The 17,663-nt window shown below is 44.7% G+C and overlaps 1 protein-coding gene across 2 annotated transcripts; it reads left to right on the top strand.

Moving 5' to 3' along the window:
- The first annotated feature begins 13,318 nt into the window (after positions 1 to 13,318).
- Positions 13,319 to 17,301, top strand: LOC109905143 (P2Y purinoceptor 4-like). Of its 2 annotated transcripts, none has more exons than XM_031790082.1 (2): positions 13,319 to 13,606; positions 14,734 to 17,301. In XM_031790082.1, the coding sequence occupies exons 1-2, from the start codon at positions 13,482 to 13,484 to the stop codon at positions 15,878 to 15,880; spliced, it is 1,272 nt and encodes a 423-aa protein (XP_031645942.1). In that variant the 5' UTR covers positions 13,319 to 13,481; the 3' UTR covers positions 15,881 to 17,301. The 2 variants fall into 2 exon arrangements, with proteins under 2 accessions (XP_031645942.1, XP_020357942.1); XM_020502353.2 differs by lacking the exon at positions 13,319 to 13,606 and adding an exon at positions 13,615 to 14,209.
- Positions 17,302 to 17,663: the final 362 nt, after the last annotated feature.

Here is a 17,663-nt window from a genome sequence, read left to right as displayed (position 1 = left end):
TAGTAATCATTTATAATTGTTTAATTTGCTAATCGTAACTTTTCTCAAAGTCTTTCTTCATTAGCCATCTTCTCGTTTAGACTTGAAGCAGAACTTTGTGTGTCTGTTTTCACACTATATTGTCACTTACACACACAAGCCACACTACTTTGTCTCTGTGGTACACTCACCCGGTAGCTCAGTAGATCAAGGCCTGCATGTTTATGTAAATTGTGCCATTCCAAGAATGTAACCATTGAGCAACAGTCATCGTGTAAAAATAACAAGCATCAGTCCTTGTAGCAAATGTTCTGCCAATACAAGCACACTGTATGTGGGTTAGCTAGTTCTGTCAGTACTACTCATTCTACTTCTATAGTTATCAACAGGTAAGAGTGGATGATGTGTTTGTCTGTGTGAGATTATGAGAAATCTGTATATATTATTGGTCTCTGTGTTAGCTATCTTCTGTGGTGGTGTATACAACACGACAGGTCATTATAACACGAGCCAACACTTTCCTCTGATTCCCCTGACAGCAGGTCAGTGACCGCCTGGCTAACCGCTGAGGCAAACGTGTACTGGTCTCCTCTCCTGGATTCAGATGCCGCTGGGTGATAAGACCCCCAGTCAGACTGGCTACGATGGAACTCTCGTGATGTCATCACAGGACGTCCTCAGGTGATTCTGGGACATTTGGCAGAATGTCAAAACAGTGATCCTGCCTGCTTCTCTATAAAAACAAACAGTCATTGTCCTGCCATTACAGGAGGTTGGTTCAATGCCAGATTTGGAACAAAGAGGTCTTATACAGTGTGACTGTGATTCAGTGTGACTGTGATTCATTGTGACTGTGATTCAGTGCGCTTGTGATAAGGTGTGACTGTGATTCAGTGTGACTGTGATACAGTGTGACTGTGATTCTGTGTGGCTGTGATTCAGCGAGACTGTCTGAATGCTCACCTGCTGCTAACTCATTCCCAAGGTAGTCTACTAAACAATGTATTAGATGTTGATCTAAAGGGAAATACAGTACACTGACAGTCTGTCTGTGAATGCTATATAAAGCCAGTCAGCCTGTCCTTTGACTGGTACTGAGTGGGTTTCAGTAGTATGATGTGTCACTGGCCCACTCAAATTACACACACACACACACACACACACACACACACACACACACACACACACACACACACACACACACACACAGTAGTACTGACTTATCCAAGGGTCAGGGGTCAGGCTCTAAAGGGGAAGGGAGAGGAGGGGCAGGAGGGCAACTTGAATGGGTTTCTCTAGTGTGCTGTGTCAGCGGCCCATTCGCATTCCAGACTTATGAGCCATTAACTGGCCATCACATACACACACGTTGGAACACGCGGACACACACACACACACGTAGGGCAAAATTATATTCAATAATATGCATATAATATATTTCACTCCATTAGATATTAGGATTAAACAATGTGCAATCAAGTATTAATAGTTTAGCTGACTAAGATCAAAATGGTCATTAGATGTGAATATAAAATGCAACTATTTAATAACATTATAAAGGGAATTAATTACATTATACAAGGCAAAACCATAAGTTACAAGACATTACTGTCAACAAGGCATTAGTTTAGGCATATGTTGTACATCGTAAAGTTACAAGACAAAGCATGAACAAATCGGTCCTACACGGGCCATAAGACTAGCCTAGAAAAGAGAGCACTCCTCAGAATACTTTTTCTCCAAGGACAGGATGCAAGAAGAAGCAGGACAGAACCATGTATTCCTATGAAGGTGTGCCTTTTTCAAACCAAAACTGACCACCATAGACCAATCAGACCATTTCAAGGTACACTGACATTAAACTAGCTAGCCCAACGTCCACACAGGAGGTCACAGCATCCAAAAGGTTTGTCTGGGGGATCGGTCCAATGCAGATGAGGCAGCATTCCTAAGAAGGGCAATAAAACCTCTTGCATACAGAACAAGTTGTTAGAGTTCACGATGAAAAAAATAAAAGGACCACAGAGATATGTTAAACATCATACATTCATATAAATGTCATCAAAGTTCTGCTCAGAGAACAAGGTTCATATAGACCAAACATGGATGCAGTAATATTATTCATGACTGCGTGGCCGTGCACGTCTCCAACTCAATCAACAACTTTGCTGATGACACAACGGTGGTAGGCCTGATTACCAACAACAATGAGACAGCCTACAGGGAGGTGATGGCCCTGGCGGAGTGGTGCCAGGAGAATAACCTCTACCTCAACGTCAACAAAACAAAGGACATATTTTTGGACTTCAGGAGACAGCAGAGAGAGCACCCCCCCCCCCCCGCCCCATCCACATCGACGGGGTCTCAGTGGAGAGGGTGAAAATCTTTAAGTTCCTCAGCGTGCACATCACTGACAACCTGAAATGGTCTATCCAGTGTGGTGAAGAAAGCACAACAGCAGCCTCCTCAACCTCAGGGGCTTTAAGTAATGTTTTTGGCCCCTAAGTCCCTCATGAACTTCTACAAATGCAATATTGAGAGCATCCTGTCGGCCCGTATCACCGCCCGGGAATGACAATTGCACAGTTTTCTTGTTTTTGTAATTTATGGACAGCCAGGGGCACATTCCAAAACTCAGATATTAGAGATGACAACTCGTAATTTAAACTGGAGGTTTTCCAACTTAGAGTGTTGGACTAGTAACCGGAAGGTTGCAAGTTCAAACCCCCGAGCTGACAAGGTACAAATCTGTCGTTCTGCCCCTGAACAGGCAGTTAACCCACTGTTCCTAGGCCGTCATTGAAAATAAGAATTTGTTCTTAACTGACTTGCCTGGTTAAATAAAGGCTAAATTACATTTTTTAAAAGACCCTGTCTTTCAAAGATAATTTGTAAAAATCCAAATAACTTCACAGATCTTCATTGTAAAGGGTTTAAACACTGTTTCTCGTGCTTGTTCAATGAACCATAAACAATTAATGAACATGCACCTGTGGAACGGTCGTTAAGACACTAACAGCTTACAGATAGTAGGCAATTAAGGTCACAGTTATGAAAACTTAGGACACTAAAGAGGCCTTTCTACTGACTCTGAAAAACACCAAAAGAAAGATGCCCAGGGTCCCTGCTCATCTGCGTGAACATGCCTTAGGAATGCTGCAAGGAGGCATGAGGACTGCAGATGTGGCCAGGGCAACAAATTGCAATGTCCGTACTGTGAGATGTCTAAGACAGTACTACAGGGAGACAGGATGGACAGCTGATCATCCTCGCAGTGGCAGACCACGTGTAACAACACCTGCACAGGATCGGTATATCCGAACATCACACATGCGGGACAGATACAGGATGGCAACAACAACTGCCCGAGTTACACCAGGAATGTACAATCCCTCCATCAGTGCTCAGACTGTCCTCAATTGGCTGAGAGAGGCTGGACTAAGGACTTGTAGGCCTGTTGTAAGGCAGGTCCTCACCAGACATCACCGACAACAACGTCGCCTATGGTCACAAACCCACCGTTGCAGGACCAGACAGGACTGGCAAAATGTGCTCTTCACTGACGAGTCACGGTTTTGTCTCACCAGGGGTGATGGTTGGATTCGCATTTGTCGTCAAAGGAATGAGCTTTAAACCGAGGCCTGTACTCTGGAGCAGGATCAATTTGTAGCTGGAGGGTCCATCATTGTATCATGGTCTGGGGCGGTGTGTCACAGCATCATCGGACTGAGCTTGTTGTCAATGCAGGCAATCTCAACACTGTGCGTTACAGGGAAGACATCCTCTTCACTCATGTGGTACCCTTCCTGCAGGGTCATCCTGACATGACTGACTGTTAATTTGCAAATAAATTCATAAAAAATTGTCTGTCATAGTTGAAGTGTACCTATGATGAAAATTACAGGCCTCTCATCTTTTTAAGTGGGAGAACATGCACAATTGTTGGTTGACAATTGTCATTGCCCCACTGTACATGAAAGGTCCATAAGTCAAGCAGTGAATTTCAAACACAGATCAACCACAAAGACCAGGGAGGTTTTCCAATGCCTCGCAAAGGGCACCTATTGGTAGATGGGTAAAAATGAAGAAAAGCATACATTGTATATCCCTTTGAGCATGGTGGAAGTTATGAATTACACTTTGGATGGTGTATCAGTACACCCAGTCACTACAAAGATACAGGCGTCCTTCCTAACTCAGATGCCATAGAGGAAGGAAACTCAGGGATTTCACTATGAGAACAATGGTGACATTAAAACAGTTACAGACTTTGCAGTTGTAAACCGTAGTCTGGCTTTTTTATGGCGGTTTTGGAGCAGTGGCTTCTTCCTTGCTGAGCGGCCTTTCAGGTTATGTCTATATAGGACTCATTTTACTGTGGATATAGATACTTTTGTACCTGTTTCCTCCAGCATCTTCACAAGGTCCTTTGCTGTTGTTCTGGGATTGGTTTGCACTTTTCGCACTAAAGTACGTTCATCTCTACAAGAAAGAACGCGTCTTCTTCCTGAGCGATATGGCGGCTGCGTAGCCCCTTAGTGTTTATACTTGCGTACTATTGTTTGTACAAATGAATGTGGTACCTCCCAAGGATGAACCAGACTTGTGGAGGTCTACATTTTTTTTCCTGAGGTCTTGGCTGATTTCTTTTGATTTTCCCATGATGACAAGCAAAGAGGCACTGAGTTTGAAGGTAGGTCTTGAAATACATCCACAGGTACAGCTCCAATTGACTCACATGATGTCAATTAGCCTATCAGATGCTTCTAAAGTCATCACACAATTTTCTGGAAATTTCCAAGCTGTTTAAAGGCACAGTGATCTTGATGTATGCAATCTTCTGACCAATTGGAATTGCGATTTAGAGTGAATTATAAGTGAAATAATCTGTCTGCAAACAATTGTTGGAAAAATTACTTGTGTCATACACAAAGTAGATGTCCTAACCAACTTGCCAAAACTATTGTTTGTTCACAAGAAATTTGTGGAGTGGTTGAAAATGAGTTTTAATGATTCTAACCTAAGTGTATGTAAACTTCCGACTTCAACTGTAGATGGCATCAAAGTTCTGCTCAGAGAACAAGGTTCATATAGACCAAACATGGATGCAGTAATATTATTCATGACTGCGTGGTCGTGCACGTCTCCAACTCAATCAACAACTTTGCTGATGACACAACAGTGGTAGGCCTGATTACCAACAACAATGAGGGGGGTGAGGGCCCTGACGGAGGTCCTTTCTATCAGCATGTTAAATGTGCAACCAGAGAGGATAAAAACTCTAGACCACCTTTACTCCACACACAGAGACACATACCAAGCTCTCCCTCGCCCTCCATTTGGCAAATCTGACCATAATTATATCCTTCTCATTCCTGCTTACAAGCCAAAATTTAAGCAGGAAGCACCGGTGACTCGGTCTATAAAAAAGTGGTCAGATGAAACAGATGCTAAGCTACAGGACTGTTTTGCTAGCACAGACTGTAAATATGTTCCGGGATTCTTCCAATGGCATTGAGGAGTACACCAAATCAGTCACTGGCTTCATCAGTAAGTGCATTGATGACGACGTCCCCACAGTGACTGTACGTACATACCCCAACCAGAAGCCATTGATTACAGGCAACATTCACGCTGAGCTAAAGCGTTTTCAAGGAGCGGAACTCTAATCCGGGAGCTGATAAGAAATCCTGCTTTATCCTCAGACGAAAACATCAAACAAGCAAATCATCAATACAGGACTAAGATCTAATCGTACTACACCAGGTTCGACACTCTTTGGACGTGGCAGGGCTTGCAAACTATTACAGACTACAAAGGGAAGCACAGCCGAGAGCTAAACTACTTCCATGCTCGCTTTGAGGAAAGTAACACAAACATGCAGGAGAGCATCAGCTGTTTTATTTATTTGATTTGATTTATTTCACCTTTATTTAACCAGGTAGGCCAGTTGAGAACACCTTTATTTAACCAGGTAGGCCAGTTGAGAACACCTTTATTTAACCAGGTAGGCTAGTTGAGAACACCTTTATTTAACCAGGTAGGCTAGTTGAGAACACCTTTATTTAACCAGGTAGGCTAGTTGAGAACACCTTTATTTAACCAGGTAGGCTAGTTGAGAACACCTTTATTTAACCAGGTAGGCTAGTTGAGAACACCTTTATTTAACCAGGTAGGCCAGTTGAGAACACCTTTATTTAACCAGGTAGGCTAGTTGAGAACACCTTTATTTAACCAGGTAGGCTAGTTGAGAACACCTTTATTTAACCAGGTAGGCTAGTTGAGAACACCTTTATTTAACCAGGTAGGCTAGTTGAGAACACCTTTATTTAACCAGGTAGGCTAGTTGAGAACACCTTTATTTAACCAGGTAGGCTAGTTGAGAACACCTTTATTTAACCAGGTAGGCTAGTTGAGAACACCTTTATTTAACCAGGTAGGCTAGTTGAGAACACCTTTATTTAACCAGGTAGGCTAGTTGAGAACACCTTTATTTAACCAGGTAGGCTAGTTGAGAACACCTTTATTTAACCAGGTAGGCTAGTTGAGAACACCTTTATTTAACCAGGTAGGCTAGTTGAGAACACCTTTATTTAACCAGGTAGGCTAGTTGAGAACAAGTTCTCATTTGCAACTGCGACCTGGCCAAGATAAAGCATAGCAGTGTGAACAGACAACACAGAGTTACACATGGAGTAAACAATTAACAAGTCAATAACACAGTAGAAATAAAAGAGAGTCGATATACATTGTGTGCAAAAGGCATGAGGAGGTAGGCGAATAATTACAATTTTGCAGATTAACACTGGAGTGATAAATGATCAGATGGTCATGTACAGGTAGAGATATTGTTGTGCAAAAGAGCAGAAAAGTAAATAAATAAAAACAGTATGGGGATGAGATAGGTAAAATTGGGTGGGCTATTTACCGATAGACTATGTACAGCTGCAGCGATCGGTTAGCTGCTCAGATAGCAGATGTTTGAAATTGGTGAGGGAGATAAAAGTCTCCAACTTCAGCGATTTTTGCAATTTGTTCCAGTCACAGGCAGCAGAGAACTGGAACGAAAGGCGGCCAAATGAGGTGTTGGCTTTAGGGATGATCAGTGAGATACACCTGCTGGAGCGCGTGCTACGGGTGGGTGTTGCCATCGTGACCAGTGAACTGAGATAAGGCGGAGCTTTACCTAGCATGGACTTGTAGATGACCTGGAGCCAGTGGGTCTGGTGACGAATATGTAGCGAGGGCCAGCCGACTAGAGCATACAGGTCGCAGTGGTTGGTGGTATAAGGTGCTTTAGTAACAAAACGGATGGCACTGTGATAAACTGCATCCAGTTTGCTGAGTAGAGTGTTGGAAGCTATTTTGTAGATGACATCGCCGAAGTCGAGGATCGGTAGGATAGTCAGTTTTACTAGGGTAAGTTTGGCGGCGTGAGTGAAGGAGGCTTTGTTGCGGAATAGAAAGCTGACTCTAGATTTGATTTTAGATTGGAGATAGGTACTTAGGTACTTATAGATGTCCACATATTCTAGGTCGGAACCATCCAGGGTGGTGATGCTAGTCGGGCGTGCGGGTGCAGGCAGCGAACGGTTGAAAAGCATGCATTTGGTTTTACTAGCGTTTAAGAGCAGTTGGAGGCCACGGAAGGAGTGTTGTATGGCATTGAAGCTCGTTTGGAGGTTAGATAGCACAGTGTCCAAGGACGGGCCGGAAGTATACAGAATGGTGTCGTCTGTGTAGAGGTGGATCAGGGAATCGCCCGCAGCAAGAGCAACATCATTGATATATACAGAGAAAAGAGTCGGCCCGAGAATTTAACCCTGTGGCGCCCCCATAGAGACTGCCAGAGGACCGGACAGCATGCCCTCCGATTTGACACACTGAACTCTGTCTGCAAAGTAGTTGGTGAACCAGGCAAGGCAGTCATCAGAAAAACCGAGGCTACTGAGTCTGCCGATAAGAATATGGTGATTGACAGAGTCAAAAGCCTTGGCAAGGTCGATGAAGATGGCTGCACAATACTGTCTTTTATCGATGGCGGTTATGATATCGTTTAGTACCTTGAGCGTGGCTGAGGTGCACCCGTGACCGGCTCGGAAACCAGATTGCACAGCGGAGAAGGTACGGTGGGATTCGAGATGGTCAGTGACCTGTTTGTTGACTTGGCTTTTGAAGACTATAGATAGGCAGGGCAGGATGGATATAGGTCTGTAACAGTTTGGGTCAGGGTGTCTCCCCCTTTGAAGAGGGGGGTGACTGCGGCAGCTTTCCAATCCTTGGGGATCTCAGACGATATGAAAGAGAGGTTGAACAGGCTGGTAATAGGGGTTGCGACAATGGCGGCGGATAGTTTCAGAAATAGAGGGTCCAAATTGTCAAGCCCAGCTGATTTGTACGGGTCCAGGTTTTGCAGCTCTTTCAGAACATCTGCTATCTGATTTTGGGTAAAGGAGAACCTGGAGAGGCTTGGGCGAGTAGCTGCGGGGGGGCGGAGCTGTTGACCGAGGTTGGAGTAGCCAGGAGGAAGGCATGGCCAGCCATTCCGGATGACTGTGTGATCACTGTGTAGTCCCTATGCCAACAAACACTAAGGTAACCTGCCTAAATGACTACCGACCCGTAGCACTCACATCTGTAGCCATGAAGTGCTTTGAAAGGCAGGTCATGGCTCACATCAACACCATTATTCCAGAAACTGTAGACCCACTCCAATTTGCATACCACCTCTACAAATCCACAGATGATGCAATCTCTATTACACTCCACACTGCCCTTTCACACCTGGACTAAAGGAAAACCTATTTGAGAATGCTATTCATTGACTACAGCTCAGCGTTCAATACCATAGGGCCCTAAAAGCTCATCAATAAGCTAAGGACCCTAGGACTAAGCACCTCCCTCTGCAACTGGATCCTGGACTTCCTGACAGGCCACCCCCAGGAGGTAAGGGTAGGTAACAACACATCCGCCACGCTGATCCTCAACACGGGGGCCCCTCAGGGGTGCATGCTCTGTCCCCTCCTGTACTCCCTGTTCACTCATGATTGAACGACCAGGCACGACTCCAACACCATCATTAAGTTTGCGGATGACACAACAGTGTTAGGCCTGATCACCGACAACGATGAGACAGCCAATAGGGAGGAGGTCAGAGACCTGACGGTGTGGTTCAAGGACATCAACCTCTCCCTCAACGTGATTGATCAAGACAAAGGAGATTATTATGGACTACAGAAAAAGGAGGACCGAGCACATCCCCAGTCTCATCGACCGGGCTGTAGTGGAGCAGGTTGAGAGCTTTAAGTTCCTTGGCGTCCACATCACCGACAAACTAACATGGTACAAGCACACCATGACAGTCGTGAAGAAGGCACGACAAAACCTATTCCCCCTCAGGAGACTGAAAAGATTTGGCATGGGTCCTCAGATCCTCAAAAGGTTTTACAGCTGCAACAACGAGAGCATCCTGACGGGTTGCATCACTGCCTGGTATGACAATTGCTCATCCTCCCCCCACAAGGCACTACAGAGGGTAGTGCGTACGGCCCAGTACATCACCGCGGCCAAGCTTCTTGTCAATCAGGACCTCTATACCAGGCGGCGTCAGAGGAAGGCCCTAAAAAGGCCCTTGTCAGACTCCAGCCACGCTAGTGATAGACTGTTCTCTCTGCTACCGCATGGCAAACGGTATCGGAGCGCCAAGTCTAGGACCAAGAGGCTTCTACCCAGCTTCTACCTCCAAGCCATAAGCCTCCTAAGTTTTTTTGCCCTTTTTCTCACCAATTTCGTGGTATACAATTGGTTGTTACAGTCCTGTCCCAACGCCGCAATTCTCGTATGGACTCGGGAGAGACGAAGGTTGTAAGCTGTGCGTCCTCCGAAACACAACCCAGCCAAGCCGCACGGCTTCTTGACACAACGCCGGCTTAACCCGGAAGCCAGCCGCACCAATGTGTTGGAGGACGCACCGTACACCTGGCGACCATGTCAGTGTGCATTGCGCCCATTCCGCCACAGGAGCCATTGGTTTGTGATGGGACAGGAATATCCCTGCCAGCTAAACCCTCCCCTAACCCTGACGACACTGGGCCAATCGTGCCCCATCCCATTGGTCTCCTGGTCGCGGCCGGCTGCGACAGAGCCTGGACTCTAACCAGGTTCTCTCGTGGCACAGCTAGCACTGCGATGCAGTGCCTTAGACTCCCCCCCTTCTACATTGCTGCTACTCTCTGTCATTATCTATGCATAGTCACTTTAATAACTCTACTTACATGTACATATTACCTCAATTAACTCAACACCGGTGCCCCCGCACATTGACTCTCTACCGGTACCCCCTGTATATAGCCTCCCTCTTGTTAGGTTCTAAATAGCAGCATAAGAACTTGACGGACACTATGAAAGCTCCAACCAAGGTTATTCACCCATTGGGTCAATACAGCTGCATAAGACAAAATGCATATTCACAGAAGCACTGATGTTTAACCCTTGATCCTATGCTGAGTCTCCTCCTACACATCTGAACAGCAAATGCATCTCTGTTGCTAGACAGAACCTTAGTGATATCTGTTCTTCCTCACTTCATCTGACCTGACCTCTGCCCCAACTCACGGCTGTTATGTTTACTCGTATCAGACGGTGTCTTTTTTCCTCCCATCGGATCCCTGATGGCTAACAATAACATATCCGGACAGAATGTAAACATTATACGTTCCCCTCTCTCCCTCCGTGACATGAATAAGTATATTTCATATTTTCAGAACCCAACACCCTCATAGACTTCTACAAATGCAATATTGAGACCATCCTGTCAGGCTGTATCACCATCTGGTACGGCAATTGCACAGTCCACAACCGCAGGTCTCTCCAGAGGGTGGTGCGGTCAGTCCAACGCATCACTGGGAACATACTGCCTGCCCTCCTAGAGAGGCGGGGCAGGAGGGCAAATTGAATGGGTTTCTGTAGTGTGCATACAAACACACACAACACACACACAGCAGTACTGACTTCTCCATGGGTCAGGGGTCAGGCTTTAAAGGGGAAGGCAGAGGATGGGCAGGAGGGCAAATTACCATCGCAACCCTGGCTCCTCTCCAAAGCTGAACTGGCCCCAGGATATAAGTAGTAACACTGCCGGCCCCACTGAAAGAATGCATAGCAAACTAGCACCATGACACCATGACACTTAGATGAACCGGATCTGTTAGAAGATCCGAATTTGCACATTTATCATCAATAGTCAATCTTTCACATGTGTGGAAGTGATGTTGTTTTTTCAGGGCATCTGTAAGGGCAAAAATATTAACTTAACTCTTAAGGATCGGACCCCTTTTTTTCAATTTTCGCCTAAAATGACATATCCAAATCTATCTGCCTGTAGCTCAGGACCTGAGGCAAGGATAGGCATATTCTTGATACCATTTGTGAAAATGTGAAATTAATGTAGGACAATATAGCACATTAGATCTGGTAAAAGATAATACAAAGAAAAAAACATGCGTTTTTTGTGTTTTTTTCCCCCTCCCATCCGCTTTGAAATGCAAGAGAAAGGCCATAATATATTATTCCAGCCCAGGCGCAATTTAGATTTTGTCCACTAGATGGCAGCAGTGCATGTGCCATGTTTTAAACTGATCCAATGAACCATTGCATATCTGTTAAAAATGTTGTATCAAGACTGCCCAAATGTGCCTAATTGGTTTATCAATACATTTTTAAGTTCATAATTTAAGTTCTCCTCAAGCAATAGCATGGTATTCTTTCAATGCAATAGCTACTGTAAATTGGACAGTGCAGTTAGGTTAACAAGAATTTAAGCTTTCTACCCATATCAGATATGTCTATGTCCTGGGAAATGTTCTTGTTACTTACAGCCTCATGCTAATCACATTAGCCTCCGTTAGCTCAAACATCCCGCAGGGGGGACACCGATCCCATAGAGGTTTTAACACAATGCACGTTGCAACATTTTCAGCGTTAGCATCCTGTTATTGGTGATCACAATGATGTATAGGGATCTCTCTTCCTGCAGAGGTGTGTCCCTATATTATTTTACTGTATGAGTCAGTACATTGTTTTGGATAACCTGCAGGAATTCGTACACTTAGATAAACACACTTGAGGCGCCATAAATCAAATCTATATTTTCCTACAGGGCCAGCCCTATGGCTTTGTAGACACACTGTCTACATATCACTAACTATTGTACAGTAACGGAATCTGAACCCGTATTCACATAGCGTCTCGGAGTAGGAGTGCTGATCTAGGGTCAGGTCCTCCCTGTCAATACAATCTTAGTCATTGTGATCTAAAATGCAAAGCTGATTCTAGATCAGCACTCATACTCTAAAACACTTGGTAATTATGACCCTTGGCCTAATGTATATCTCTAGGAGAATACATATTGTGGTTTCTGGTGGGCCCGTTTCGAGTCATGAGAAAACTGACATTCCCAGCCAGATAAGAACTGTACTATGTATCTCTTCCAACACCAGGTTACTGCTCATGCTGCCCACATTTATTTCTTTATGATCATGTTTATAATTTTATCACTCACATCTCGAGGCAAAATCGGGCAGGTGATGTGGAAAGTTGTCCAGAGACAATATTCAATTTCTCCTATCACGCCAGGATCAAACTCTGTGTAAATGTGGTACTTTGCGACAAACATTTACAGAACTGTGTAAATATTAACTTCATAAAAACAAAACTGGAGCAATGTGTCACCCAGGGAGAGACGTACTGTTTAGTAAGCTGCCAGTCTGGAAGGCTTGGGTGGCAGTAGAGAAGCATGATTATGAGGACAAGTGGGACAGAGGTGGACTAGGTTGAGAGACATAGTAGACTACTTTCTGGTAGAATACACAGTCTGATGAATCACTTTCACCTTATACTAACCTTATCAGTCATTTGGAAAATCAAATACATTACCAACAACCAATGGTTATTTAAATGGGAACAAACTGATGCTTTATTCTCAATATTGAGACAGCTGCTCTGGTCAATTATTAGTAAGCGAGTGCAATTAGGTGGCTAGTGGAAGTCTAGGTCTGTAATGAACACGATGGGAGATAGAGAGCAGGTTTCAAGGAGAGGGCGCAGCAGGTGTTTACTGTAAAGGACCACAGGTGGAGGCAGGTAGCTGGGTCCAGAGGCAGGCAGAAGGTCATACACAGGGGGTCCAAAAAGGCAGCAGTACAGGCAGGGAAAAGGCTAGTAATGTTGTCTGGGAGATCAGGCAATAGGTTGATAACAGGAAATCCGATAGGCTAAAGTACAGGCAGGGAGGGGGGGGGGGGAGATTCAGGTGATTGAGACGTGGAGAGTGAGCCGCATTCAGGGGATCTGTGTTTGAGTGTGAGCTGGAAAGTGGGCTGGAAAGTGAGCTGCGTTCAGGGGATCTACGTGTTTGAGAGTGTGAGTTGGAAACAGACGTTACAAGATCATTATACAGCTAATCGCAGTTCGTTGTATTTCCACTCTGATTTATTACAGTGTGTATGCAATTAAATACACAGTGCTTCGCCATAATATTTCAGGGGGTTTGGTTATGTGCCAGTTCTCATGAAATTGGTAGGATTAATTCCCCTGCTATTGAAAGGAAGTTACATACTTTTGAGATCAGGTATGTAGTGTCATCTCATCTCATCAATATCCTAATTTGGTCCCTGACACCACTTCTCAATGTGCCGTATGTCTTTATGTATCTGGTTTATAGGCTAAGCACGTAATTTTCAGCTAATCTACTGATTTGCTTTATAGAGTGGTTGCGGTTCTCTGTGAACAATTTGTTTCCGAGTAGGCTTAATCACAAATTCCTGTGAACATATGGCACATTTACAAAAAAAAAGTCGTAGCAATCTAAACGTTGAAAGTCAATGTTTGAAATCAATGTTATTTTATGAATAACATAAAATAAAAACATAAAAATTTTAAATAATAAAATAAATGCTATTAATCAATGTCAAAATGTTTTTTAAATCGGTGTTATGATAATGAATAAACATTGATTGAATATCGGCTTTGAAACGAATAGGCCTAACCTACCTCAGTGATTGCCTATAGGAGTTGGATTTCAGGGGGACGGACGAGGAGAGGGGGTCTATTTCCTTTATTTGCCGGACGGTCCAACCCAACCCAGAGTCAGTCAGGCGTATATCCTATATCTATCCAAACTGTTTCGAAGATAGTGCACTCACTGCAGCGGTCACATTGGGATCTTAACTGGGTAAGTTGTACACCAATATCTCGGACTTAAATTAAACTTTTAAGTTATATATTCCTTATGTCAGGTTAATTCGCGATAGTACTATTATTAGGATTACTAGGTTTTCTAGAAGTCCGCATCGTCGTTAGTTTTTTTCTATGGAATGAAATTGTGCATTCGCGCGTTTCTCTGTAAAGTATGTACCCACCGGGCTAGTTGGATAAGAGATTTAGATACAACACCAATGTTGTCAGTTCATGGTTATAGCTCGGGGAGGTGGGGTGCATTTCAGGGTAGGCTATGTGGGAAGATAAAACTATTGTTTAGGTTAGGCTATGTCTGTACGCAGTGCAGTGAACTTTAATTGGCAATTCATCAAAGATGCCAACAATACGTTTTGTATTTTTAACACAACATGCTGTTATATTTTGTCCTGAAGAAAATAATTGGGGACTGCTTCAAAATTCAAATTCATGTTTTTGAGCGAAACCAGTATTTTCACAGTGATGCCATGTGGATACCTAATTTGTTACATTTCTCCACAGATATTACAAGACAAGTTTTGGCTCTCTGCTGCAAAGACAGAAGATGGACTCAGCTATCCACAGCCACCTTGTGCGGAACCAGTCCAGTCTGATTCTGCACGCTGGGTATTCAAACGACACCTGTCGCTTCAATGAGGAGTTTAAGTACATCCTACTGCCTGTGTCCTACAGCCTGGTGTGTATTATGGGTCTGGTGCTGAACTCAGTGGCTCTGTGGATGTTCCTGACCAAGATGCGACCGTGGAACCCCAGCACCGTCTACATGTTTCACCTGGCCCTGTCAGACTTCCTATACGTTCTCTCCCTGCCCACCCTCATCTACTACTACGCTAACCGCAGCCACTGGCCCTTTGGCGTCGCCGCCTGCAAGATCGTCCGCTTCTTGTTCTACGCCAACCTCTACTGCAGCATCCTTTTCCTCACCTGCACCAGCGTCCACCGCTACCTGGGCATCTGCCACCCCATCAAGGCCCTGACCATGGTGAAGCCGCGCCATGCCCATGCCGTGTGTGGCATGGTGTGGGCTGCCGTCACGGCGTGTCTGGTGCCCAACCTCATCTTCGTCACCACCAGTCAGAGGGACAACGACACGTTGTGTCACGATACGACCAGTCCGGAGCAGTTTGAGGAGTATGTGGACTACAGCTCTACGGTCATGGTCCTGTTGTTCGGCGTTCCCTTCGTGGTCATCATGGTCTGTTACTGTCTGATGGCGAGGACTCTGTGTCGGCCCAGACGGGGGCTTTCGCCCAGCCAGCGGAGCTCACCTTCACGCACCAAGTCCATCAAGCTGATTGTGGTGGTGCTGGTGGTGTTCGCTGTGTGTTTTGTACCTTTCCACATCACACGCACCCTCTACTATACCTACCGCGTGCTGGATGCCAAATGTGAATTCCTGAACATCGTCAACTTTGCCTATAAGATCACCAGGCCCCTGGCCAGTGTGAACAGTTGTATTGATCCCCTCCTGTATTTCCTGGCTGGGGATCACTACCGCGCTAAGCTGGTCAAAGCTCTCACTGGTAAGAGACAGACAACCACCAGTCGCTCTGCTGCCTACCTGCAAAACCGCCCCAGTAACAACCATGAGATCGCCCTGGTCTATAAGAACTCAGACTCGAAAGCCAGCGGTGAACCTGAGAGATAGTGGGTCATTCATATGGACATCTATGGGGTATCATATATAGATATGCCTAACCTCCGTCATATAAACACGGAGGAAACGGTTAACAGTCCTGGGCTGGCCACCACACAGCTGCACTTTCTTTGGATGCTGTTCTGTCATTTCGGACACCGGATGACTACATGCTGATCGGTAGGGCCTCATTACAGAGCCCAGATCTGTGAGAGGTTCAGTTCCTATAAGGCTGTTGGGGCAAGGCCTTTCCTTAAAGGGGAATGAAGAAGTGGGCTTGGGATTGGTCAGAAAACAGACCCCTTATCACCAACAGCATTTGTGTTGGGTGCAGTACTGTTAAATCCTATCTACATTCCCCCTTGTTAGCAAAAATCTATGTGAAAACCAAGTCTGTTTTATACATTTACATACAGTCTCTAGTTCCTACTCTGAATGCTTTTCCGTCAGTTTCCCTCATTTTCATTGTGGCGGTTGTAGTGTTTGGAAGACAGAGTTCAAATCCTTTCAACCAGGGAAACAAAACAGTCTCTGTGTCTCTGTCTGAGCCAGACTGTAGTTTCCTACTGTTACCACAGACTGAGGAACTACAGGAACAAAGCCTGTTTTGTACAATTAGCTACAGAACTCTGAAGAGCAGAAGGAAAAACAATGTATGCAATCTGTCATCTAAATGTTTGGACTTGTGTTATTATGGCAGCACGTACTCAGAGAGAAGATTTGTGAATGGATATGACAGATGTTAAAAACAGTGTGTTATTGTGATCATCAAGAGAGAAGGTCAAAATCCTAGAAAACATTATTTAGACATATGATCGAAGGGTTTTCGCTGGCTTCCAGTAAGAGTGGAGGTGACATCATATTTAGCAACAGGCTCAGATATTGTGAGGCAATCTGAAACAGTTTAACAGAAACAGTGCATGTACCAGGAGACTCATTCTGGTAGATATTGGAGCTTTATCCCTCTCCCAGCTGTTTTTGTCCTTCAGCGCAGAGCCTCCACAGCTGTCTCTCTGTCTGTCTCTGCTGTGAGGAAACCAGGGGAGGGGTGGCGTGGGGGAGTAGAGAGACTGAATGGGTGTGTAGGCCGGAGTATCAACTCCATCCAACAACCCACACTACGGATAAAGGGGGGATTTTCCTTCATTATCCAATTGGGACGTAGACCTGCACACAACATGGCTATTTTCACACTGATTTTGGTTGTTGTTGTTGTGGACAGTCTGTCCATGGCAAAGCAGATATCTCTGTAAAGTAGATTGCAAGTCAGAGGTCCGTTCCTAAGGGTACTTAAAGTACTATACTGCTGTCATGTTTAAGCTACTAGTAATGTTTATAAAGGGCATTATAACCTAGGTTCAAGGTATGATAGGAAAACACTTGGTTCTATAGGTCTATAACATTATAATGACATTAAATATATGCTTTATATATCTACTTTTTTTGTTTGCTTACTGGTTATCATGTTATTGTTGCACCAACTATTACCAAGTAATAACAATATCCCTATTGCGCAATAACAATAACCATCCATGACATCGGTTGATTAACCACAATCTCAGTTTGTGTGTGTGTGTATCAAATTGAACTCCATGCCGCAGTGTCTTGCAGACTTGAATGGGGTTATGGTAGAGGGGGTGTGTGGGAAAGTGATGAGCGGTTGTGTGTCTCACCGAAACATGAGGCGTTACTGGGTGTAGGTCCTCCATTAATCAGACGGGGGAGACTTGAGGAAGCGGGAGGACAGAACTGGGCAGCACAGAGAAATAGGACCAGGAAGTGAGCTGGTCATGGT

This window comes from Oncorhynchus kisutch, linkage group LG15 (genome assembly GCF_002021735.2).
Source record: "Oncorhynchus kisutch isolate 150728-3 linkage group LG15, Okis_V2, whole genome shotgun sequence".
Lineage (NCBI taxonomy): Eukaryota > Metazoa > Chordata > Actinopteri > Salmoniformes > Salmonidae > Oncorhynchus > Oncorhynchus kisutch.
The sequence above is the reverse complement of the archived record's forward strand: the minus strand, read 5'-3'. Positions and strand labels throughout refer to the sequence as shown.